Source organism: Taurulus bubalis (genome assembly GCF_910589615.1).
Source record: "Taurulus bubalis genome assembly, chromosome: 16".
Taxonomy (NCBI): Eukaryota; Metazoa; Chordata; class Actinopteri; order Perciformes; family Cottidae; genus Taurulus; species Taurulus bubalis.
Genome location: NC_136604.1, coordinates 9,354,229 through 9,380,245, shown reverse-complemented (window position 1 = coordinate 9,380,245; position 26,017 = coordinate 9,354,229). Strand labels below are relative to the sequence as shown.

Sequence of the window (26,017 nt, the reverse complement as noted above, 5' to 3'; positions counted from 1 at the left end):
GTGCTCGGGCCCTAATAAGGGGGAGTGAACCTTATGAAATTGTGTATTGCATCATGGGGACAGTCACAGTTAGTTTAATTAGTGTGTTCACATAGGAGATGTTGTAGGTAGGCCAGGAATGTGAAATGAAGATGAGCTCATAGTTCTCCTCAAAATGGGGGCCGTGCCAGGTACCCCTCTGTACTGAAAAACAACTTCTCCAGGGGAGGGAACTTGTGTCAGTTACACAGAGGGGTGGAGAGATGACGTCAAGTACCAGGAAGCAAAGCGTGCTGAGGTACCACCTTTGAACCAACCCGAATGCTGCCTCCACCGCTATTAAACTTATAACCAATTGCACGTTGTAATATTAAGCCAATGAGTGACGACAACGCCCATTATATTGATCTATAAGATCAAATGTTTTACACCGATCGGTGTGCATCATTTTAAAGCTAGACAGTTAACTGCCGTTAGATATCCGGTGGTCTGTGGACGCTGTGTTTTTGTGCATCCTCGTGTACACTGTACCATCAACTTTCTATTAAATCTGTTTTATTATAACTTACTGAATCCAGAACTATTTCTTCAAGTCTACCACCCAAAGATTTCAGAACATAACAGAGCTCAGAAAAGAAGCACTGAAGCAGCTTTTATTAACATTGAGAGAATTCAAACAGCTCTTATCATGGCAGACAACCTATCACAACCTTCCGAAGCAAAAAAGACTGTTCGACTGCAGCCTTCGGGACAGTCGCAGCCGAGGATAAAACCTCAAAACCATGTGGTTAAAGGTTGATCAGCTCCACCCACTGAGAAACCCCTTACGCTGTAACGTATCCCCATTGAAGAACCCCACAAAGAACATCCAATTTAGGAGCGTGTTAGACCTACAGCACCTTAACCGTAACAACTTTAGTGGAGCAATAGAAACGTACTGGCCACCACACACACACTCCCAGCAGACTTCACAAGCAAGGGCAGAGACGGACATGTGGCTTCTATAAAAACAAAAAGTACAATAAATCATTCTGACCCCACATTTATGACTGCTACCTGTGGGGAGAACAGACTTTCCACTGAGATTCTTTTTGAGAATAGCTCATGGCTGACTGGTGTGTTTTTGTTTGCCATTAGCACATTAAATAAGGCCCTCATATTGCCACATCTTTAAAAGGAAAGAAAGATGCAACGCATTCATTAGACCATTTCTAAAAAATAAATAGGACTAATACTAATGCTGAAATTTTGTCTGTCCGTCTATCAAATGTTTCCCCGTGTGGCTTTACAGCAGAATCAGCAGGAAACTGGTGCTGTGGAAGATGACCAAAGAAGCTCAGACTGGGCAGTGGGGCTGCTTTGAGGAGGTTTTAGGGCACAAGTAATCTGTCTCGCTCAACTGGGCAGCAACCAGGCTCAACATATTCAGAGCCAAACTTCTCTCCTGTGTCTCTGCTAGAGATGAAGAGCAGGATACTGTTCAGAGACGGCATCGAGCTCTGTCATTAACGCTGGATCAAAGACAGCTGGGAGGTGAGCGCTGCAGATGACATGCATTAGATTCTGTTTGATATACTCTGCTTTTAAAATAACAGCATGCATAATATGTTGTACATTATATAACAATACATAGAAAACCCCTCAAAGATATTGGTGATTAACAATACTCGCAAAATTGTGTTTGTTGTTTTCTGATCTTAACAGTGGGAGAAGAAGTATTCAGATATTGTACTCAAGTAAACAGTATTAATACCACACATACACATACAAAAACTACAAGATTGGCCTCTAAGATGCAGTAAAGTAGAAGTTTATAGTCGCATAAGTGCAAATACCTGCAATTTGTAACGTTACTTAGTGACACCAGATAGACTGTAGTGCACAATACATTATATATTTGAATGTACATTAATGTTAACTCACACAGTGATGCTTTCGACTTCAGGACCCAATGCTAGTTTCCACGCAGCACAAAAACAACACGAAAATAAACAAATTGAAGAACTAACATTAACTTTAAAGCGTTCACATGAAAATAGAAAATAAATTATTATTTTACACGGTGGTTCATTGCTCATTGATCTAAAATAACTAACCGTTTAGCGTAAAGTCCACACAGCGTAACTCAAGCTGTGTGGAGTTTCCACCCGAAAGCTGTCGATCAACATCCAGATAAACAGAGAAGCCTGAGAAACGCTTTCAGTTGCAAAACGGCTCCAAAGCGACCACTAGTGGCCAAAGATATATTACTTCTTATATTATATTATTCGTACTGGTTTAACAGCACCATAGGAAAGGAAAGGGGTCGGCTTTCAGCGACAGTGGCTGAAAAAAAACGGTGACAAAATGTCAAATGTGAAACTAAAAAACCCTAAAAAATCAGCTATTGTGAGCAGAAGTCCAGGCTGGTCCAACTGTGTGAAATGATGAATATCCTATTTATGATGGCCTGTAAAGGCATCTCTCGTTTCTATGTTTAGCTAATCACCCTCAACTAGAAAGCAGAATGAAAATCTATTCATTCAACAAGCGTGACTAATGACTGCTGTACCTGGAGCCAGAGCTGCAGGTGGAGTCTGCTGTGTGGAAATAGAGCGGCGAGGGTCAGGGGGTCAAATGCATTTGGTCATTGCAGGAAAAACACAGGTGTAAATAATAACTGTAATTATGGCTCTGCTACTGTGCCTGCTGGCTCACTGGAATCACTGCGACACGCTAATAACGAATCTTTTGATCAGTTACACGTGAGTTTAGCTTGCTTTTTGCTCAGCTTAAAATTTCTCAAATATTGCTGCATTTTCCTGCCTCCTGGAAAATGTATCTTTATTCATGTAAAAGAAACCGCAAGATTCATGTGCCAGGTGACCAGTCAAAATATATTATTTATGGAATATAATATTCCCCATGCATTTATAACCTGCTAATGCTAAATGATGATAAAATAAATATAATCTTAAATAAACCCTTATTTGTTTTGTTAAATTTCGATATATAACTCACAAACACACACTTTCTTAATGATAACAGTGTTTTTATTTGCCTGGTTCAGCAACTGTACATGTGACTCCTTCCTGAGAATATTGCTCACCTCAGGGGAGAGGGAACGGTGGAATGGAGAGAATCAGAGAGGGAGGAGAGCAAAATGAGGCTGAAGGGAGGGACGGTAAAAAGGTGTGGGGGTGACAGAGCAGAAGAGACGAGGGAATGAAAGTATAAATAACTCCAGTGGAGGGAGGTAGAAAGACAGAGAAGGAAAACTGGTAGAAGGACTGATAGAGGGGAGACGAAAAGCAAATCATGTTGGGATGAACAATTTACAAGATAAACCCAATGAACAAGACCTGTGCTCCATCTTGGCCACCAACCCCCTCCTCTACTCTAAATATGAAACTGAATTTTTAATCGCAAAAAAGTATTTTTAATGTCCCTGAAAATTCAATTCCTGAACTGAGAGTAATTTGCCAACGAGGGCGTAACTGAAAGCTTGCGCTGCATATTGTTGAGTGAACATTTGTCAGAAGACAATGAGAACAGAAGGAACCCACGACACAACTGATTTTTGCTTCAATATACAACACGAGCAATAAAGAATCTATGAATTTGACATTTTTGTAGAACCTTCTGCAACAATGACAGGTGAGTTGCTGTTAAAAATGTGGAGTTATTGAATAAAACAAAATCATTTGAGTGAATTAATCCAATTTTTGTCGATTGCAGTACATTAGGCACAGGGCTACCTACTGTACATAATAATTAGGAGCACCATTGTAACTTAAAAAGATACCTTTCCCCACCTCTCACACCTCTGTCCCTTCACCCCCGTTCATCCTTCTCCCTTATTCACTTCATGCCTCAGAAACATGTTAAAAATATAGCCTCTATGTATATTTACTATGCACGTTAACTTAAAAAGTGGCCTGTGACATTTACTTTGTTCTTCAAAATACAGCTTTCATATTTCATTTCATTTCATTTCATCTCATGATGCCTGAGATAGAGGTCTAGAGAGAAGGTGAAACAAGAGATGAAACTATTTATGAGCAGCTGTAAAACACTTATTTTTGCCCATTGCATTTTCAAGAAGAAGACTGAACACGTACTGTAGGAGTCAAGGCTGAAAATAGTAATAGTAATAATTAATAATGATATAAAAGTATGTTTAAACAGCAACATTATCATATCATCTTCATTATGCTCCTCATCCTGGCTCTTCAGTTCCAGTTGTTACATCCTGCTTACGTGGAGACTGTCAGTCGGGTTTAAGTGGCACATTTCGGTGCATCCAAACACCAAAATATCTCTGCAGTCCTTCAAGCGAGCCTCTGAAACCTTTGTGTGATTCACTTTCTTCAAAGTTTAAAAAGTAGTAACGAATGATTTTAAAAAGAAAAGAAAAAAACACCTCATCTTTGAGGATACGGGATGGAGGATAAAAGCGTTTCTCTGGATAAAAAAGCAAATAATGCAGCAAAAGTACAAAACATCACAATATTGAGCAAAACATGGCCGTCGACCAGAGAGCAAAAAAGAAACGCTGAATGTTTGAAGGAGGAGATGAGAGAGCTGATTGTTTCAGTCAGTCACGTCTGCTGTCCATCGCTTAACGTGTTCGTCCGTCACTGATCTAAGTGTTCTCTTCTCTTTGTGATTGGCTACGAGCTGCTGCACACTCGCGCTGCAGAGCAACACTAATACGGGCGGATCATCTTGAGTCGTGATTGGTCGATGACATCCAGCAGGTTCTTGGCGTCGACTGCGAGGGCGTGAGCTGCCATCAACATCTGTTTCTTGTAGTCCTTTTGTAAACTGTCGGGAACAAAGAAAACAAAGACTGTGTCACCAATACTGTAGCGTAAGTGGTAAATCCTTATCGGTGAATCTGTCGTATTTGTGCCTACCTTGTCATGACATACTGTTGGGCTAGTTTCATCTTCGCTATTAGCTCGGCCAGGTCAGAATTCAACAGCTTCTGGGCCATTTCAATCTGTGATGACGTAAACAAAACTTAATAAAATGGAACAAAGCTTCGGGGCCAGTCACTACGTGCTGCAGCCAACTTTAACCTGAGCAGAGGTCTAATTAGCCAGAAGTGGAAACAACTGTGTGGGAGTTCAGAACGTTCAATACTGCTCGTACCTAAAGTTGGTCACAGTGGACTTAAAAATATTGAAAACATTGATGCCGTCACACCAGAGAGATACTGTGCCATTCTTTTTAGTCCCTGTACAATAGTTTTGCTCTCATAACAAAGTTTGGTTTTATTGTAGTGAACATGCAGGCTCTCAAATGGGATCATATAACATCAGTGACATCTAAATATAATGGTTGGCATGAGTGAAATAAATTGCCACAATATGTTAAAAAGTTTGCGTGTATGAAGCTATTTATTATTTATAAACTTGCAATGACACAAAACATATATTTTACGATGGTTTCCAGTGATTTCACTCACATTTAACCCACTAGTTACAGTACTAAATAAAACATGTTTAACTGTGTGTGTGTGTGTGTGTGTGTGTTTACCTCTCTGTGTGTGCTGGCTGGCAGAACAGGAAGTGTCTCGTCCACTGTCGCTAGCAGAGTCCTCAGTGCCAGACCCACCTCCTACCAAACACACACACACACATTGATTCTTGCATCAGTCTCCAGTTAATATGCACTTTTAATACGTGTTGATGAAGAATCCTCTAACTTGTCGCCTAGAAACCGAGCTGTGCCATCAGAGAGTGATTGTTGATCCTACCTTGACCATGGGGACGTACTCATCTGGGGCTGCAGGCTGAATCCTGTTGGACATCTCGATCACAGCTTTGACCAATCCCGTCACGTTCTCGTACACTTTGTCGTTAGAGCGATCCAAGTTGGCCGTGGGGGGCGGGCTGATCTCCTGAGGCTGCAACTGGAAAGTATGACCGCTACAATGAGCCACTAAAAACATACATTTAACACCGTTTCCTTTTAGAAATGGTAATACAAGTTAACACTAGGGGGCAGTATTTGACTAGACTAGACTTGTTATTTCTGTCTCCATGCCTTTCTACCAACATACTAGATAGTCCGAATATTCCACTGTGACAGAGGAGCGTGTAGGGCTGTTAGTGCGGTGACAGGACAGACAGGGATGAGTCCAAGTTAAATGTTAAATCAAATGATTTAGTGCCATGTCAAAGGGTTGCTTGCAGTGCTGAACCAATGAACTCTGTATACCTGCTGAATGTATAAGGTCATCTTAAACAACTTGATAAGCTGTTGACAAATATCAGAGTTTTTCTTTTTTGTCTTTCTAGCCTCTGCTTGTCAAAAAACCTGATTGTAGGTTTAACTAATGTTCACGCAACTAGCCAGTTTATTTGCCATGAATATGGAGAGATAATCACGGCACGGCTGAAGCGATTGTACTCCACCCCTTTGGTGAGAAAGAGCTCTCAGTAGAGACCTTGATTTAAATGAATGAATTACGATTTTGTGAATTCAATTAGGCTCCTGAATGAGGAAAAAGGTTCATGTCCTAACAGCTAAAACACTGTGAAGATCACAGGAGACAACATCAAATGAATGTAGATGTATATAACCAGTTCAAAATTGGACCTAATTAAAAGGTTCTTTATTCGTCATTCGGAGCATTAATAAAGCATCAAACAACTACTATCTATGTAAAGATATATTGGTCGACCACACAGGCCTTTTAGTGCATGAGAGCTGTTCCCATGAGCCAGCTCACGGCTGCTGCTGATTTGACGGTCACAGCTGATGCGCGAGGGTTGCTCGTGTCCGCATGGCCAAAGTGACTTCACGTCATCTCGCAACTGTGACAAGGCCCTTTGCCAGGGTTCTGTGCGGCCGTCCGTGCACATCCAATATTTTGTAAATAAAAAGAGAAACCAACACAGTCCGAAGTATAACCGAGGCCTAAGGCCGCCCAGGTTAACACTGTTCACTGTCAGCACTGTGGCTGTCGTTTAGCTGAGAGCTGCCGTCTCAGAGAGCAGTGTGGAGGCACTACATAGGCTCTGAATTTCAAATTGAGCACGTTTAACGACATTGATTTTGCTATATTATCATCTACAGACGAAATGGAAGACATACAGTGATCAGGTTACAATGCTTCTATTGATCTAAGAAAAAGCACTACTATTATTTTTACATTTCCTTTTTCTTTACCAGGGATATTATTCACAGCACACTGGCTACAGCTTATTAACACCTGATTGGGAGTATATATTGCCTTGAATGGGGAATAGTGTGTCAAGCTAACAATGTTTCATTTGTGACAAAATAACCCCACGGTCGACCTTTTGGAGCTTTCAACCACACCTCGCAGTCTTCACCATCTTTGCCAATGGCCATGAGATGAATGCAAAAGCCCCAGATGAAATTATTTTGTCACAAATACTGTTGCCACGTCAAGAATGAACTTCCATGCTCAAATGTTTTGTTTGTCATGACAACAGTGATATTTAGTTCTGCCTCTGGTAAAGAAAAAATACCTTTAAACCACAACTCAGAAAGCTTCATGAAGCTTCTCTATGCATGAACATCCTACTAACTATCATCTAACTACAGTGATGACAGACAAACACAAAGATCAGCTTACCCTCCACGGCTATGGGGAGGTTGAGGAGATGGGAGGGAGGAGTGGTTGGGTGGATGTGGATTTGACAGGGAGGAGATTGAAGGGGATTGGGGTGCGCAGAAGGTTGTGATGAGAGGGGCAAGGGTTTGACAGATTGATGGGTGGATAGATGGATGCAGAGGACAAGGTCAGAAAAGCAGAATGAGGGATAAGAAGATGGCACGGTGTTTAAGGGGAAAATATGAATGGAGGTTAATGAGAGAGGGGGAGGAAGAGTAAAGGGGGAGAGAAGAGGGACAGAACATTAGGCCAAAGCCAACCACAGGCGAGGCAAGGCACAGCATGCAACCCATCAGCAAAATGCCAAATAGTGAAGTCACCTCAAAAACAATATGCTGGAAAGGGAAAGAGGCTAAAAGAGCAGCGTGAAGGAATTGTTTTCACAAAAAGGATCTTAAATCAGCTAAATCTGCTCATTTTTAAACTGGGGAATACGTTCTGTATATGTCGGAGATTCTTTGTTTATCGCTGATGTTTGTTTTTTGGCTGATGTGTGCAAACATACCTTCACCCCCTCGTTGTAGCTGTCAACGGGGCAAAGACTGGCCAGGTTGCCTAGGTGACAAGGAGCTCCAGGGCGGGGCGGTTTCTTCGGCGGAGCAACGTGTTCTGAAAAAAGGAGCATGGAGGTGTGATGTGTATGTAGTTAAGTATGATGCATGCTAACAGACACTTCATGTACCCTGTAGTACTTCATGTACTATACTTGATAGAATTCAAGGCACCTATACTATTATTTCATAAACACGCAAGGTATAAAAACAGGATTAAGATTTGAGCACTGAATGTATTTGCCCAAACATCGGATGAAGGATGATTGAGTCTTTGAATGTGTTGGTGTGTTTAAGTCTTCCATCTCTTTCATGGGAAATGTGTATGTCTTTATATTGTTCTTAATAGGTCGCTGTTTTGTTTTTAAGTTTGTTATCTGTGTTTTTATGTGTTGTTTATGTACATCTTGACCAGAAGCACCTTGCAAAAGAGATTTAAGCTCTTACTGGGATTAAACTGGATAAATAAAATTATGATTGGCTATAATATGATTATATTCTTAATCTGCTGTACTGTAGCTTTGTATTGTGTGCCCTTCTCCTCACATATAATGTTGTATTGTGTCTTTTATCCTGTACTGTTTGTTTTTGTTTTATGTTTGTTATGGTCTGTCGAGGGACTACAGATGCAAAGTAGCTGTAGCTAAAATCTGGTACAGTGCATCAAATGGTGATATTTATGTTTTAACTGTACATGGTCCCTTTTAAATAAAGATATATATATATATATATATATATATATATATATATATATATATATATATATATATATATATATATACATACAAGTAAAAAAACAACATGGGTAAGACTTGATCAGTTGATAAAATAATGAGCTCTAACTCTTAACATGTAAGCGTCATTCAACTGTTGTAACAGGTTTAGGTCGATCTTATTTTAAACACAATTATAAAATACCAACAATATGACACAGTAGCTACAGTAAACTAAATTACTACTCTCAGAAAAGGGCAAATCTGTAGCATGGGTAGTTTTACAGTGTGTAAACACTTAATGTGTGTCTGTGTGTCCGTCCTCTCACCTGGTTTCCCGACAGGCTGGTAAATATGTTGGTTTCCACCCTTTGCAGAGAAAATCACACACACACACACACACACACACACACACACACACACACACACACACACACACACACACACACACACACACACACACACACACACACACACACACACACACATACATACACAGATGCAGAGGGTCAATTTTCTGTTGTCCATAAACATTAAATATATTATTATTATAATTATTTATATACTAATTCAAATGATCACGTAATACTGATTTCACAAAGTGAACATAAGAAAATATACCACATTCACAGTTGTTGTTGCATATTGAGAATTCCCACCGCCGATGTCACGAGTTGATAAGTTGATACAGTGTGGAGACGATAAGGTCAAAGCTGAGAATAGCTTTAGGATATCATAACTCACACATTTACAGTAAAATGGGACTGTGCAGTGCTTCTGGGATTAAAATTCCCATGAGCCCTCTGTGGTCATGAGGTTGGTGTGTAGGCAGAAACACTCTGGCAAACAGACAGAAATACTTTCTCTACTTCTCTCGGCTGTATTTTGTCGGACTGAATATATTCCCTCACCATTTAATTTTCTATCTTTTTGATACTTTTCCCCTTCCCATCCCTTGCTTCCTCACTTTTCAGCTTTTCCCCAATTACACTTTGACTCTGTTTCACTTTTTACAATTACATTCACAAGTGTCAACGAACAGACGGACAGACAAACAGACACACTCTGACTGACCGGTGCTTGTAGTGTCCCGTCTTCTCTGTCTATGCTTCCTCTGCTGTTTCTGGACTCTGCCTTCTGCAGGGAAGAGACAGAAAGACACATTTTAAATATAAAGAAAACGTACCGAAGCATTTTGTAGCAATTTCCAGGTAGTTCTAGTTTAGTGATACAATCAAAACAAAAAACCTTTGTAAAAAACATGGGGCATTCACAAACAAGAACAAAATATGGAAAACAAACATAATAAAGTAATCTGTTTGACAGTCACCTGAAGGATACAGAAATAAAAGATTCAATGCAAAGCAGCTGGAGTTATTTCTTTCTTACCTAACACAACATTTCAACAGAAAAATGCACAATTAACCAGCAAAATGATTTTGAATTCCACCAATGACCACGACCTGCGATAGTTTGACGTTTTTTTTCCCATCTACACTGCCTCAAAAAGTGATCTTGATCATCAGCAAGTCAGTAAAGAGGAAGCGCAGCAGAAAAACACATACATTCCTGTTCATGCCAATGAGTCTACGGTAAACAGAAACACTACAAAACTCTGTCCACATTTGCAGCACCAAAACCCAAACAAGCCTCTAACAGCCTCTCAGTCTCAGTCCTTCAGTTTCAGTACCGTTTTGGTGAAGCACGCCTTGAAGAGATGCATCCTGGGAGAATAGAGGCTGAAGAAGACAGGAGGAGGAAAGCAGAGAGTGGAGGCCATCGAAAGAAGGGCGGAGATGGGGACAGAAAGTATGAGAGAATGGCAGATGCAAGCAATGAAAAACCTAAGACATAGAGAGCAAGACTGACGACAGAGAAACTGGGAGTGAGAAAACCAAGAATGTGGAAGATGAGACTGAAAGAAGTGAACTAAGGAAGACAGAAAAGTTGAGTCAGACAAGAATGGAGGGAAGGAGAGAAAGAGAAGGAGTTTTTTCCAGAGGAGGAAAAGCTCCACTGAGCCACAGAGAAAAGATCCAACCGACTCTCCCTCCTCTCTGTTTCTCTCCCTCAGTCTGTTTCTCCCGCCCACTTTTTCCATCTCTCTGCATCTCCCTCTGTTTCTTTTTCTCTCTCCCTGATGGGTGACTCCTTGTCCGTTGTTCCACCCTCTCCATGGCTCCTGCCAATCCCACTTCCTCTCTCCCTCCTTCTGTCCTTCACTCTTGTTCCTCCTCACAAACTTACATCTTTCTTTTCAGGCCTTACTTTCCCTTTTTTGACTTTCTTTTATCCTCCTGTTGATCCTCCTTTAGTTTATCACACCGAATTTCTTTTTTCACAATTAGTCAATGTGGTGATGAGTCAGATAAAACCAACGGATTAAGATTAACTTTCATGTTTGTATGAGTGGTTGCACATTAGGATATCTTATGAATTCCAGTGAAGGGAGCTTCCTTTGAGGGTTAGAGCTATAAAACTAAACTCTTTGAGCATTGTGTGCTACTTTGTGTCTCCGGCAGTAAAGCAAAATCAAACCAAACATTTGAGAAGGTGGGTGCAAAGAGGAACGGGTGAATCAAGATAACATCCAGTCCAGGGGGACAAAATAGACAGAGCAGGAAACGTTGCGGACTAAATTGCTGAGATGTTATTTGGTAACCCCTGGGTGAGGCAATACATAAACAGAGAAGGGACATGTCTCCCTGTCGGTCATCAGAATCAGAATCGTTTCTGTGTTTTTCACTCTCTTTCAGCTCTCCTACACCTGGTTCAAAAATATTAACTGATTTAAGGCCAGATGGGATCTGGGCTGAAGAGAGAAGAAAAACAGACTTGTTTTGCAAAAGGTAGAGATTTGGCTCCTTTTCAGGGATGTTTCAGTGTCTGGTGAATAAATCAAGCACAACGGAAACAGTTCAAAGATCTGAAAAATATATTCTTCAGCTTATCTGACAACAACAATATGCATAAAGAAGTTTTACTGAGTGGGAAAGCCACCAATAAAAACAAACCAGCATGAGCAGGATGAGAGGAAGCTAACGCTAGTTTGGTTAGTTGTCAAGCTGCCCCAGATGCAGAATCCTTTGGTCAGACTCAGGCTGGCACATCGGTTTCTAGAGGTGATATTTTGCTCATAATATGTGTTCACACAGGAAACTGAAAGCTGTCGTTAGTATATTAATTTCGTTACCATAACCATGAAGCTCTCCTCCTGCTCCAGCCACCGCTGGTCGTCCTCCATCTGTTGTTGCTGCATCATCAGCCTCTCCTCCATCACAGCCTGGCCTACACAGCCATCGTCCTGTGGAAAACACATTTAGTCAGACGAAAAACTGAAATTCTAAACTTTAGTCAGGGACAACAATCACCTCAATCATATTATATGACGACAAGTGTTTCATTAAACTGTGTGATATTTAGCCAAAACATTTCCTGAAAGCAGAAACTGTATTTCCCTGCAAAGCTGGATGAAGCTTGCAGAAAGCTGTCAACCCATTGCGATGCATTCAGTGATGATTTAAGAAGCTGAAATGCCATGAAAATCTGCTCTCGCCACTTTATGGGATAATATAATAGATGTAATTTCAGTGTGTTTTTCCTGTCAAATATCCTTTATGACTGAGTGTGCACACCTCCATGTTAGGGCTCCACAGTGCAGTGTGTTCAGGTCTGTGCTGAGTCCAAGAATCAGAAGGGTAGTTGACCCCCACTCCTCCTATGACACCATGGGCCGACGGCTGGAGATGGACAGACAGAAAGAGGGGAAAGAGATAATCCTTTTTATTGCCTTATAGTTAATAATTGTAAGGATTGTAAGAATATACAGGTATTTGTACATACTTGTTTTGATAACACAAGACCCAATTCTAAGGAATTTGCTGAGGTTTACCGCTATATACGTTTATATGGTATAAAAACTATTCATAACGTAGTATGTTTCTAGATTGTTATTGTCATTTTTCAGCTCCAAAAATACCAACTAATGCTGGCTTTGGAGAAGACGAAAAAGGAAAAACTCAAAAGCAATAAAGCAAAAGAAATGCAATAAGGCATTTTTGGAATGCATGAAAAACATGTCTAGTAAAAGTATACACATGAAGCATACAAGAGTGTAAATTGACTGATTGTTCCTTCAAGAATATATCAGAGTGCCTTTTGGCTTTCCTGTCTGGATTGCAACACTAAATTCAAGTATTCCTACGGTAAAACGTAGGTGCCTTTGTAAATGTTTTGATGTAAAACAAACTGATGACAAACAGCAGAGTTGAGGATGAACCCACATTTCAAGTAGACTCGTAGAAAGGGTGTCTGAAGCAGAGTGAATCATTCATAAATCATTCTGAAAATATAATAATATTAATCCCACGAACACACATTGTTAATAATAACAATCCCTGATTTGCCACGAAGCCTCAAAGACTCATGGGAGTTCTGGTACAACTGTTCTCCGTCTGATGTGTAATACATGCTACCAAAATATACAGATGTTATTCTTGTGTGTGATATGATCAAGTTTGACTTGTATAGCCGTAATATTTATACACTCCTTATAAGGACAAGAGAGAGAGAGAGCTGCTTGTTGTCATACGAGCTGGAGAGTGGCTTTGATTTGTGTGTGTGTGTGTGTGTGTGTGTGTGTGTGTGAGTGTGTATGTGTGTGTGTGTCTACAGGAAATGCCTGCTGTCTGCTCGTTTTATGAGGAGAGGAATAATTGCACTGAAAGTCTCTCTCATTTTCTCTGCCTTAACATTTCTCTTTTTGACTTATGACACATGCAGCACACACTTGCTGTCTTCCAACACAAGTCTGTCTTGATTTTTAAGATTTGTGATTGATGCATCTTCTTGAAAACGGCATTCCTACAAAGTTCTGTTAAAATACTCTGTGGACAGCAGTCAGTGAAAAAGAGCAAATAAGCGCTCTGCATAGCTTGTACTGCACAGATAGAGGGACTGGAGGACAAACATGACGTGTTCATGATAGTGAACACACACAAAACCATTGAAAATATTTGATCAAGATTCTTAAATTAACACTGATAAGGTCAGCGCTAGATTAGCAGTAAATTGAGTGTGCAATCACTGCCACAAACACATTTATTTTGCCTGATATAATATTGTATTGTATTGTATTGTATAATATCTATATCTGATACTGTATGTCTTTCATGTACCAGAGGTGTTTTCCTTGATGACCATTTCTGAATAGTTTATAGTATGTTTGTCCTTAAAGACTGCTATATTCTTCCTCTCCTTAGCCCTGCACGCTGCTGCTCTTGCCACCTGACGCCTGCAGGTCAGAGGAAGCACTGCTGCAGCCGCAGTCGATGAGAGGGAACAGAAGAGCACAGTTTTCTCACTTCAGGAGCTGTGTGTTTGTGTGTGTGTGTGTGTGTGTGTGTGTGTGTTTTCTGTACCGGGAAGTGGTTGAGTTGGGGGCCGGAAAAGAAGCCTTCACTGGAACGAGGACTTGGGTAACCTGGTCTACTGGGCTGCAGAAGAAAGATAACAGTTGGTCTTTATCATCCACGTCAAACATGTGCTGAAATACAACAAAAACACTCGGGTCAGTCGTACTTTAGGCGGTGCTTCATCAGGCCCTCCCGAGTCCCAGGATACGGTGATTTGTCTTCTCATCTCCATTCGAAGTCTTTCCTCTTGTTGAAGCTTCTCTTCCTCCAGTATGGTGCTACAAAAGTTACACACAAAGAACTCATCTTATTAAACCATCTTCAACTTTATCTAAACCTGTGGTTCAACGGGGGGGGGGGGGGGTCCACCATGTTTCATGGCACAAGAATACAACATTTTCTTTCTTTTTTTATTACAAAAAGGCGGTAAAACTTAACATCTTTATTGTGGGTGGAAATTAAATCTACCAGAAAGCGATTTTTCACTTGAAGAGAAACAAACAACACCAAGGGCTGATTTGTTTTTGTTAAATAGACTAAGGTATTCTTAAAAGGCAAAACAACAGTTCTTCATCCATTTACAACAAAGGATTTGAAAAAGGGCTTGTTGTACATTGAGCAACTCCAATCCATATTTTCTTTTAACTTTACCATTATATTTGTTTTATGATCACATTAATATTATATCACAGCAATTAGTACAATACAATTGGGTGTATACTTCCCAGTTCTGACTTTGACTTGTAAACGTATGTGAACTTCAAAGTAAAATAAAACTGTCTATGCAACATGCAAGTGGCATGCACTGGAAATAATTACCATCGTGTTGATATAATGACTTTTTGTGTCATTATATATATAATATAATATTCACACACAAGCACTTACAGGGAACAACTGAAAGAAACACATTTTGAATTACTTGAGTTGTGTTTTGAGTTCGGTGAATCGCGGTCGCTTGCTGGGGTCATACGACCAACATTTGGTCATCAAACTGTAGAAGGTGGGCGGGCACTGAGGAGGCATAGCCAATCGCTCGCCGTTTTCTATTCTGCCAATTACGTCATTGTTCTTCACTCCCTGGAAAGGCTTGATGCCGAACATCAAGATCTCCCACATGCACACACCTACAGAGAGACAGAGGAATAAACAGGTATAGTTCTTCAGATCTGTTTCTCAGATGATGTACTCTTAGTATATTTCCAATGACAATAACTATCACAACACATGCAATCCCATATAATTGATCAGAACTCACCAAACATCCAGACGTCACTGGCAGAGGTGAATCTTCTGAAGTTGATAGATTCAGGAGCCATCCATTTGATAGGAAGTTTCCCTTTAGACGCTGACACAAAGACAAACACAGGTATACCGATATGTTTTGAATACATTACATTTGTAGTCTGCCATTTGGTTGCTGGTGAATTTTACAATCTCTCCAGAGTGTTAGAGACCAGAAGAAGAAGTCACAGTCAAGATTAACTGCAGTACTCTGATGTAACCTGTTGGTGGTGGTAAAGTATTGGCAACTGGAAATGTTGGTTACATACACCAAACTAGAAGTGTTGCTGGCGGAACTTTCTTGGATACCTTTGAAACATTAGTGAACACTGTTCTGTGTCACAACATATTTTGAAATTTAAGTATCATTACCTTTGTAGTAAGAACTGTCCTCCATGTATCGCGACAGACCAAAGTCTCCGAGCATCACACAGTCGACTGAAGAGACCAACACATTGCGTGCTGCTATGTCCCTGTAAGTCAATATTGATTGTCATTAGGCTGAATCATAGGGAAACACCACGGGAGTGCCTGAAAAACCACAACATACTTGCGACAAAGTGCTATTATACGGCGTTTCAGTCACTTCATTTCAGTAAGTTAAATGCATGTTAAGATTACATTAAAAAAACTCTTGAAACTTTCCTTTGTAAATAATACAATGACATGATGATACTAATAATGTCAATCCAGTATATGAAATCATATGCCCATAATTCGTTAGAAACGTATATTGAGCATGCGTGTGTGTGTGTGTGTATGTGTGTGTGTTTGTGTACCTGTGCACAAAGCGTTTACTCTCCAGATAGGCGAGCGCTGTGCTGAGCTGGTGGGCAAACAGAATGAGAGTGGCCAAATCCAAATTGTACTTCCTCACCTGAAGGAAGGAACGTAACTGTAGACAAAGAGAGGAAGATGGAGGGAGAAAAATTCTGTCAGCAAAACCTTTAACGTCTCTAACCTACAAGTGTCAACAAGTATCAAGTGTTTTATTTTCTTAATATAAGCAATTTCCAGGTCAGTCCTTTTCCTAGTCGTGACTTACACTCAACAATTCCCTTTGTATACTGACAAGAAGTGACACACACTCTACTCTAGTCAGTCCCTATGTGTGAGTGGCACGTTATCTACAGCCTCGGGCGTACCTCTCCCAGAGTGCACAGCTCCATGATGATCCACACGGGGTTTTCTGTGATCACTCCGATCAGCTTGACGATGTTAGGGTGGTCAAACTGACGCATTGTCACTGCAAGGGAAACAAACACACATAAATACACTCAGTATGTATGAAATGGGATATGGTTTGCGAATAAGTCAAATACAGAATAATGTAAAAAAAAAAACACAGTTTGTTCTTACATGCTTCTTGGAGGAACTTTTCTCTGACGCTATCTGATGTACAGTTCTTACAGGTCTTAATGGCAACAGCTAAAGATGGTATTTCCTGCGGAACACATAGTACAAGTCACACGATTTAGCAGATTATACTTAACACAGTAATAAGGCTGGGTGAAATCAGTATACATAATTTATATCATATTATATCACAATACCGCATCACATTTTATGTGATACTGCATGTTTGACAACAACTGACAAAAATTTAAATCTTTGACAAAATAGTTTGTATTTCAATAAATTCAGTTTATAAATCTTAGCTTTGAGCTTGAATTGAGAATACTTAAAATTAGAATGGTTTCTTTTAGCTGGATAATAGAGTAACCACATATGTATTATGATTGCTTGGTCAGTACGCAAAAAGTGTGTCCATGCATGAGTGTTTGTGCATGTGTGTGTTTCCTGTTTCCACATACCGGGCTGTTATAGACTCCTTGGTGTACATCACCAAACTGACCCTCTCCGATGCAGCGGCCCAGCTCTATCCTGTCCCTCTGGATCTCATAATCCCGCGCTGAGCGAGTGGAGGAGAGAGGAAAAGAGAAGAGAAATGGAAAGATATGTTTACCTGCTGTTTTTCATACACTGCAACATCTGGGAAAACCCATTACATTTGACATGCTTTACTCGGACCACATGGATGGAGTTCACCAGGACAAGACAATTTGGATGATATTAGGTTTCTATCACAAAAAAGGAAGTTAAGATACTTTGAAATTATTTCAAATGATCTTCCTTGTTGATGAACCTCACCCACTGGTAATCAGATTTGACGAAAATAACCATTAACAATATACAAAAACACATTTTGACCCAAGATGATACTCCCTTCCTATAACACCTCTAACGAGACCAACTTTGACATGCACACTGCCACACAAAATAACAAACATAATATAAAAGGCACCAAGTAATGTTCACAAATTCAGTGTTTACATGCACACCAGAGTCCCATTATCATTTATGTTTATCTCTGCATACTGACACAATGAAAAGGGGGTACAGGGAAAAAAAATGTTGTTCTGAATAAGACCCTTAATTGAGAATTTCTAAAACACAAAGCAAAGCATAAAAGAGCACTTAAACCTGGACCTTTTCAGTGAAATATTCAAAAGACTGATATATAATGGACACACTGGATATGACGTGTATTCGATATGATCTGTGTCTGCAGTAACCCTTATATATTCAGTGAGTCCAAAAGAATGTGAATGAAAGTGGTTGTTCTTGCAGCTGACATCCACATGCTTTGACGTTTCTGTGCTATCAATATTTGCGCTTGGTTGAAAAGGTCGTAAACATTTCTGTGCTGCATTCATGTCAGCGGCCAACCAACTGCTGTAGAAATGGACTAAACACTGAGTTCAAGAGGCTTACGCAGGACACTGACAATCAGGAACTTGTCCTGTAAAGGTTTACTTTTCTGTCAGTTTGTCTATTTGACTCAACCAACAGATAAACACAAACACCAACATCGTAACCAAAACACATTCCATCTATACGCCAGTTCGATTTCATAACGGCTTCAGACACAAAGGAACCCACAGATGACTGAAGAAAAACAATAACATACGACCATGATAATAAATTCCAATAAAAAAATGTAAATGTCATTGCCAACACGATGGTGAAATAAAATGAGAACCAAGCCAATGAACAGCGCGAATACTGTGAGATTGTTTAGCTCCGGAGGTCTGGGGACACTTCGGATTAAACTATTTATGAACATCTTGCATTGTTTATGGACTGGCCGTCCCTTTAATTTTCAACCCAAGACACAAATAAACTGCACCTCACAAAACGCCAACAAACACAAGTCAACAACAACAACCTGGATATTAGGTACCTTGAGTCTTTGCATTTTTCTTTGACAAACACTAATAAGAAATCCTCCTACACTTGTTCTTGACTTCTCAAAAAAGCCACATCATTGATACTGCAACTCATGTCAATCAATGGATATTGTTCTGTTTAAATTAACAAAATAACTTGCAGGAAGATGCACTAATTAATTGTTAGGCTGAGCAACAACATAATTAAGTGCCTGGCAAAGAAAAATGTGAACAAAAGTGTTGAATCTCAAGGCATTTCGGTAGCACAGAAAGACAGGGAGCTTTACCTTCAACCACTCCATAGCTGACTGTGTTGGAGATGGGAGAAAGAGGAAGAAAGAGAGATGTAAAGAGGGAGAGAGCCAGACCGCTGCTTTAAGATTTAAAATAGCTCAGAAAAAAACACACAAAGTCACAAATGTATGCAGACACAGATAATTGACCCGTTTCACTCTTTACCTGACGTCTAATTAATAAAGAAGAATACTGCCACAGAATGGTCAAAAGAGTAGGTTTGCTATTGAGTCATTACTGTAATACAGCTTCATTGTATACATACAGAGGACAGCATGACTTGAACCTATACGTACAAATTCAAGCACAGAGGAGGAAAATATGTCAGAAGTCTGTAGAAAGTTTGTTTCGAGGAAGTTGCAGAAAGAAGCAAAGTGAAAGAGACGGAGACATGAAGGCAGACAGAGAAAGTACGATGAATAAGAAATAGAAAAAGACCGAGGGAGAAAAAAAGAACACAGACCATTTTCAGAGTTGGCCACGCAATCAAATATACGAGTACTTTGGACTGCCTGAGACGTTCACATTAAATGTATTGGACCCGAGGGCTGAAACCACCGTCACTCACATGGCCATAGCCAAGCTTACCAGCACATTCAGGGTTTTGAATAACATATGAATGAATTTGACAGATGCAATGTGTCAAACAAACCAGAGTTACAGAGTACGAGTTGCAGCCTCTGTGACCTCCAGCTGGTGTCTGTGCTGTTTATATAAGACGCTGAAACTGACTTGGATTTAATTAGATGCTACCTAACCTAAAGTGGTGCAATGTAACTTCTCTGATGTTCCGTTTGAGTGCGTTTCTTGGATAAAATTCACACCATTCTCGGCTCGTTAGATGGCAGAACAAAATGAAACATCTGACAGAAGAATACCAGTGAAACTGTTATTTTACAGTTCTCCTGCTGCAGCGCAACAGAAGCAAATTTCTTGAGGAAAAATGACTTTGGCACTTTGGTATTACTCATGTTGGTCGAAGTTAGGCAAAAGAAAAGAGAGTGAATAAGTTACTTACTGGAGGGCATGGTGTATGTGTCCTCTTCATCAACTATCTCAGCATAGTCATCAGTCTCTGTAACATGAGACATACAAAGAGGGTAAATACATGCAAAAGAATAAAATAGAAAAACACACAAACGGGCAAGTCTAAAATAAAAACAAATGCACAAACACAAAGGAAAATCATGCACATGTTGCTCAGTTTACCGTGCGTCCGCTATGGTATGAAGGGTCGCCGACACAAAACACGTGTACAAATAAAACTAAGGAATAAAGCATGAAGAGATTCGACAACTCCTGCGCAAACCAAAGCAACACCCACGTAGCTCCTCTCTTTCTCTCTCTGCGCACACACACACACACACACACACACACACACACACACACACACACTTGGCGGAGAGTGTCAGCTGAGCATGTGTTGTGCATATCTGTCTGTGTGAGAGCAGCTGGGCTGCAGGGAGTAAACTGTGGTGGCGGGGGAGAGGAGGGAGAGAAAAAGAGGAGAGACATAGACAGAAAGAAAGAAGAAAGGGAAAAAGAGTCAAGTAGAAAATGAACAGGAGAGAGAAAGCAGAAGGAAGGAGGCAAGAACAGAGAGATAAAAACAGTAAAAGAAAGACATAGTGAGTGTAGCTGTCGTGTAAGCAGATGGCAACGTTTAGGACCAAATCTGTGCAGAATCAGATATATAGAAAGAAAGAAAGAAAGAGAGAGAGAGAGCAGGAAAAAGAGAGGGAAAGATGGGCCAAGTCTATCCAAACCAGATGGCGGTGTTTAAAATAAAATCAGTGTGCAGACTCAGCTGTTGGAAACAAGAGTCAAACATCTGCTGTCCTGAGTGCTGCCCTCTCAGCTCTGCCCAGGAGTTATCAGGATCTGTGGGAACGTGTCCCTAAACTTATCAGAAATCCTTTTCTAAAGCCCAAGGCTGATTTTCTCAAGATTATCAGTCACGTAGAGCCTGCCATGTAGAATATAGGCTGAAGAAAGCACTAGAGTTTACTAATACACTGGATTGTAGTAAAGTCAACTGAAACATGTTTAATGCTAAAAGACATTTTGGGGAATGCATATATTTCTTGCCGAGAGTTGGGGGAGAAGATTAATAACTCAGCTCTCAGCAAGAAAGCAAATACGAGTGTTTCAGTGTCAGACTATTCATTTAAGGATAAGATAAATTAAACAAGGCTTTAAGGTTATATTGTTTAGAACAATTGCTTTACCAGTGCAATATCCCAATAGGATAAGAAGTTGGAACAAATTTGAACTTTTAATCAAACAGACATGATGTTTGCTAAACCATTGCTGTGCATGATTTATGTTACACATGAGCAAAAAGGAAAGCCTTTAATGCGCCTCTAAAAATACCTTCATATGGGCTGAAATGAGCTCTGGTTGCTGCTAACATGTGTTTCATGAGATAAACTGATTATATACAACGTATCATTTCAGCAAAATGCTGTGGTTTATTCAATAAAACTCATTTCAGCAACAATAAAACATTTCACTTGTATTAATCCAAAGTCTTTCCAATGTTTCCATGCATGCAATGATTAAATGCTTCCAGCGGATTTCAACTGTTTCTTTAACTTTTTCTAATTAGTTTGTTGCAGTTTTTATACATATTTCTTTCTTAGTTTGTACTGTGAACACGTGGTTTAAGATTTGTTCTAAAGAATCAACCCTTTCTAAGTCTGACTGGTCTAACTGTCTCTTTCTGCTCTCAGTGGAGGGATACTGTGTGTGTGTGTGTGTGTGTGTGTGTGTGTGTGTGTGTGTGTGTGTGTGTGTGTGTGTGTGTGTGTGTGTGTGTGTGTGTGTGTGTGTGTGCTAGTTAGCCCATTATAGCCAGGAATGTACCCGCTCTTGAATCCAGCAAACCTCTCCCTACTCCACTCTGTGTGTGCATGAACGTAGGTCAGTGCACGTGTGTATGATTTTGCTTGAGTATGGAGAGAGAGAGAGAGAAAGAGAGAAAGAGAGAGAGAGAGGGAGTTTGGAGAAGTTCCCTTAAAGAGAAATACCACTTAATTTCAAATTTTGCTTTTTGTGTCATTCTTGTGGTTAAAAGCAAACATATTCCAAATGTAGTGGTAGTCCACTTTAAAAAGAATCCCAAATAGACTCAGACCCAAACATCTTAAAAACACAATACTGAAGTAGTAAATGACTTTTGTTAGCAACAGATCAAACTCATTAAAGCTACTGGCGATATATTCATGTTTTAAATCACTGAAACATGAGAAACAAAACACATTCCGCTAAAACTTCCTATATCTCTATATGTACACAATACAGCTCACACACACACACACGCACACACACACACACACACACACACACACACACACACACACACACACTCTCTCATTGTTAAAGATGTAGGAATGCATGCATAAACATCAACACACACACCAACACACACACGCTCCCCTTTCCCAGGAGGTTGCAGTGTGTTGGTGGAGTGAGGACTAAAAAGAAGGGACAACAGAGAGATTGATAAACAACAGCACAACATTACCATCCCCACTAAGATCCTCTGCAGGGTCCAGAAGAGCATGCAGGAAACGGGACAGCAGAGGAGGAGGAGGAGGAGGAGAATGGAGAGAGAAAGCAGCGAGGAGGAGGCAGAGCGGAGAGTAGAGGGAGAGAGAGAAGAGAGAGCGGTTAGAGCATGAAAAGCCTTGAAACAACATGGGAGATGTCCCAGGATCTGCAAAGCCAAACACTCAGCGGCCAGTTAGCTAACTTTCAAAATATCTCTGGTGAAAAAGCAGAAGTCACAGGTTTCATTAAGGCTGCGCAGACACATAGAGGTGAAATGACTGACTGCAAGAAGTGACAGCAATATGCAAGGCAGCGTTGATTGAACTGCAGCATGATTTCAATGAGGTACGACGTCTGCGCCAAGCTGTAAATATTTGTGAGTCAGAGAGTTAATGGGAGGTTGTCAGAGAGACAAAGGATGCAGCTGAGTGCGACCTGAAAGATGAAGCGGTGTGATAAACAGTGAGCAGAGCTAGATCCTCATACGTACTCATTTCATGATCAAGGCTCCTCACATATCAACATACAAACAGCAGTTTCTAGATGGGATTGGATCACTGAAATGGTCTCTTAGGATTCTTAACCCAAACAAGAATCCAATCAAAAGGAAGTGTTTGGCATGTTAGGATATACTACACTTGCCGAGATTTACATGAGAAGGATGATACCACTTTCATGTCTGCAGGGTAAAATATACAGCCGGTTTAGCTTAGCGGTGGTGGGCTTGTTCTCGGCTCTACTTGAATTATTTTTATTATTTTGAATTATACTTTAACGTCTGATCTTAAAACATACTTTGTTCGTGTGGCTTTCATTCTCTGTTATTAAGTATTTTATTTGCCTCATCTTTTTAAATAATGTTTTCCATCTTGATCAATCAAGATGGAAAAGTGTGCATTGCAATTTTTAATTTTTTTTTATCCTGTAAAGCGTTTTATTACAATGTGTTTAAAAAGTGCTATACAAATAATGCAATCATTATACAGTTTTCATTACCAGCTCAATTGAGGTACAGTAGTTCAGTTCTAGGGGTTGGGATGTTGAAAAGTTTGAATAATTCGTGAAAGTTTCAACAAGCAACCAGCTGCTATCCAGATTCATTGCTTTCTCTGAGCAGCCGTGCAAACTGCAGAGGAAAGCTGCCAAAGCCGTAGATGGAGACACAAGGACACAGACTCCCCCATTTAACTTATAAAGTAGATGGAGGGAAGTACTTCCAACTAGTTTTCCTCCCAATAGAACTACATCCCTGAGCTGGTGCTGATCGGCTGCTTGAGAACACTTTAAGGGAAGATACTTGGTGGTTTCACTCAAATCTTTCAAATGGAAGAACGATCTGTCTAACCATTTGGCCACCCTGAATTAACTGACATAAATCATTGAAAATAATGATTAAAAATAACCAAAATGTGACCTCAACAGCCAGGCATGTGCTGAACTGAGACTCTACTCGAGAGAACCATGTTACTCTGGATGTCAGTACTCTTTCAGTCACAGTATTCAAAGAGGGAAATGGAAAATATCCATCTTTAGTAGCCTTTGTCAGCAGGTTGGCTCAAAACAGAATACTTGTTCACTAATGTGAGAAGTAAAATGTATGCACAATTCAGAGTTTCCATTTGTTTCCCAGTCTTGCTATAAGAGCATTGACTTGGTTAGAAGCTGCAGCACACAAGCAGTTATTGTGGTTGAAGCATGACTGAATTAGTCAAAGCAACCAGGCACTGAGGGCAAAGATAGTTTAGTAGAAGAGGGCATCCCTAAAAAAGAGATAGATTGTGATGCAGCAGATGAAAGGGATTTATCCTCAAAACCATCTTCATTTTGCATTGAAGATATTGAAATCCATAAACAGCAACCAAAACTTTCTTTCTCTGAGGTTTTTCTGTACACCATCTTTACTGCAATGTAACATTACCCAATAAGAATGATCATCAAATCAGGCATTTTATTTCCGCCACATCACAATTTGTGGACGCGCTCCTCCACTAACTGTCCAATGAGAGCAGTGGATACCATTGGACGGCGAATCGGAACAGAAGACAAAGGGGCGGAGGAAACGCCGCGCCTTGGTTGGCTTGGGAGGCGACGATGTCACTAGGCCTGCAGCCAATCAGGCAGGAAAGAAGACCAGCGTGAGAGAAATAATAAAAACAAGAGTGAATGAGTACAGAGGGGAGACGTGTGGAAGACAGAGGGGCAGAGGAAGTAAACAAAAGAAAGAAAGGAACAGAAAGGATGGGGCGAGACACAGGGAGAGGCGGTCCCAACAGAGAAGAAAACAATGAGAGATGAGTGAGAGAGAAAACAGATGTTGGAGGAAAAGACAGGAAGAAAGACAGTAGTTGGAGCCAACAAAGACATCAGACTGTGTGCATCTTTTTCTTAACCTGTCGACTTGTGAGCACGACATTCTTCTTACCTGAGACAGAGATCGCTCTTACTCCACTCCTGACTGCTTCTAACTTTTTCTCATTGTTGGACAATCTAGAAAAGAAGAAAAATAAACAAATTAGACAACACTTTTAATGCTTTAAACAAAAAAGAGAAGTGATTTTTGAAGTGCGATCTCAGTGAACGAGGAGCCTGTTGACGCTGCCTCTGTAAACCAACCCTGTCTGTTTTAATTATCCCTCTCTCTGCCTTTGCAGTGGTCTCTCTGTCTGGGTCGTCTGAGCTGAACTACGATCTTTACATCACAACCACAACAGGCAGAGAGGAAAAGAGAGAGAGAGACAGAGACCAAAAAGAAACTTAGATTGAGAGAAAGAGGAGGAGACTATCCAAGTGTTTGAAAACTCTTAGTGGAAAATATTTGGCTCCTACACGTATCTCCTTATTTGACCACAGATGGAGCGAAAGAGGAGAAAAAGAGAGAGAGATATTTTAATTGAAATAACCAAAAAATAAGCAAAAGGTTGGTGTTTGAAATGAATCAAGTGGCCTCCAAGCTTCTACGGTCACAGATAAACAAACGAAGGCCCTGCTGTTGTGAGCCAAAAACCCTCAAATTAAGTTGTTCCACTTTAGTTTTTCTCTTTGCTGAATTATTGATAAACCGTTTGGGCATGAAACTGTTTCAAAAGTCTGTTAAGTTTTTACATAATGTATTAATGGACACTGCTCTGATAATGTAAACCAATGGGTTGTAACTGACTGATTAATATTATAAAGAATGATATTGTGGTTATTTGAACTACAAAGACATTGGTTTTGTCTCAGAAATGGACTGATAAAACACTGCACAACATTTCATATTTGCAAGAGACAGATATAGGATTTACTGTAACAATACGAAGAATGAGACAAGTACTTACTTTGGGATGGAAGGCAGAGCTCTCTCTCCCTCTAGCGGACAGAAACTCAA

At 40.2% G+C, this 26,017-nt stretch overlaps 1 protein-coding gene across 1 annotated transcript in view; it reads right to left on the bottom strand.

Moving 5' to 3' along the window:
* Nucleotides 1-4,667: 4,667 nt before the first annotated feature.
* ptk2aa (protein tyrosine kinase 2aa) overlaps nucleotides 4,668-26,017 on the bottom strand; it is a gene marked incomplete at both ends in the record, with an annotated part of 36,466 nt that continues 15,116 nt past the window's right edge. The window contains 25 exons of the mRNA XM_079231533.1: nucleotides 4,668-4,785; nucleotides 4,878-4,963; nucleotides 5,503-5,583; nucleotides 5,723-5,878; nucleotides 7,574-7,582; nucleotides 8,118-8,221; nucleotides 9,206-9,245; nucleotides 9,951-10,013; nucleotides 12,076-12,180; nucleotides 12,512-12,616; nucleotides 14,297-14,371; nucleotides 14,457-14,568; nucleotides 15,213-15,417; nucleotides 15,549-15,638; nucleotides 15,947-16,047; nucleotides 16,354-16,469; nucleotides 16,720-16,820; nucleotides 16,934-17,018; nucleotides 17,389-17,486; nucleotides 19,092-19,112; nucleotides 20,117-20,173; nucleotides 22,625-22,642; nucleotides 24,667-24,753; nucleotides 25,073-25,137; nucleotides 25,968-25,998. Coding sequence (XP_079087659.1) covers nucleotides 4,668-4,785; nucleotides 4,878-4,963; nucleotides 5,503-5,583; nucleotides 5,723-5,878; nucleotides 7,574-7,582; nucleotides 8,118-8,221; nucleotides 9,206-9,245; nucleotides 9,951-10,013; nucleotides 12,076-12,180; nucleotides 12,512-12,616; nucleotides 14,297-14,371; nucleotides 14,457-14,568; nucleotides 15,213-15,417; nucleotides 15,549-15,638; nucleotides 15,947-16,047; nucleotides 16,354-16,469; nucleotides 16,720-16,820; nucleotides 16,934-17,018; nucleotides 17,389-17,486; nucleotides 19,092-19,112; nucleotides 20,117-20,173; nucleotides 22,625-22,642; nucleotides 24,667-24,753; nucleotides 25,073-25,137; nucleotides 25,968-25,998 — 2,129 coding nt within the window. The remainder of the gene's footprint in view (nucleotides 4,786-4,877; nucleotides 4,964-5,502; nucleotides 5,584-5,722; nucleotides 5,879-7,573; nucleotides 7,583-8,117; nucleotides 8,222-9,205; nucleotides 9,246-9,950; nucleotides 10,014-12,075; nucleotides 12,181-12,511; nucleotides 12,617-14,296; nucleotides 14,372-14,456; nucleotides 14,569-15,212; nucleotides 15,418-15,548; nucleotides 15,639-15,946; nucleotides 16,048-16,353; nucleotides 16,470-16,719; nucleotides 16,821-16,933; nucleotides 17,019-17,388; nucleotides 17,487-19,091; nucleotides 19,113-20,116; nucleotides 20,174-22,624; nucleotides 22,643-24,666; nucleotides 24,754-25,072; nucleotides 25,138-25,967; nucleotides 25,999-26,017) is intronic.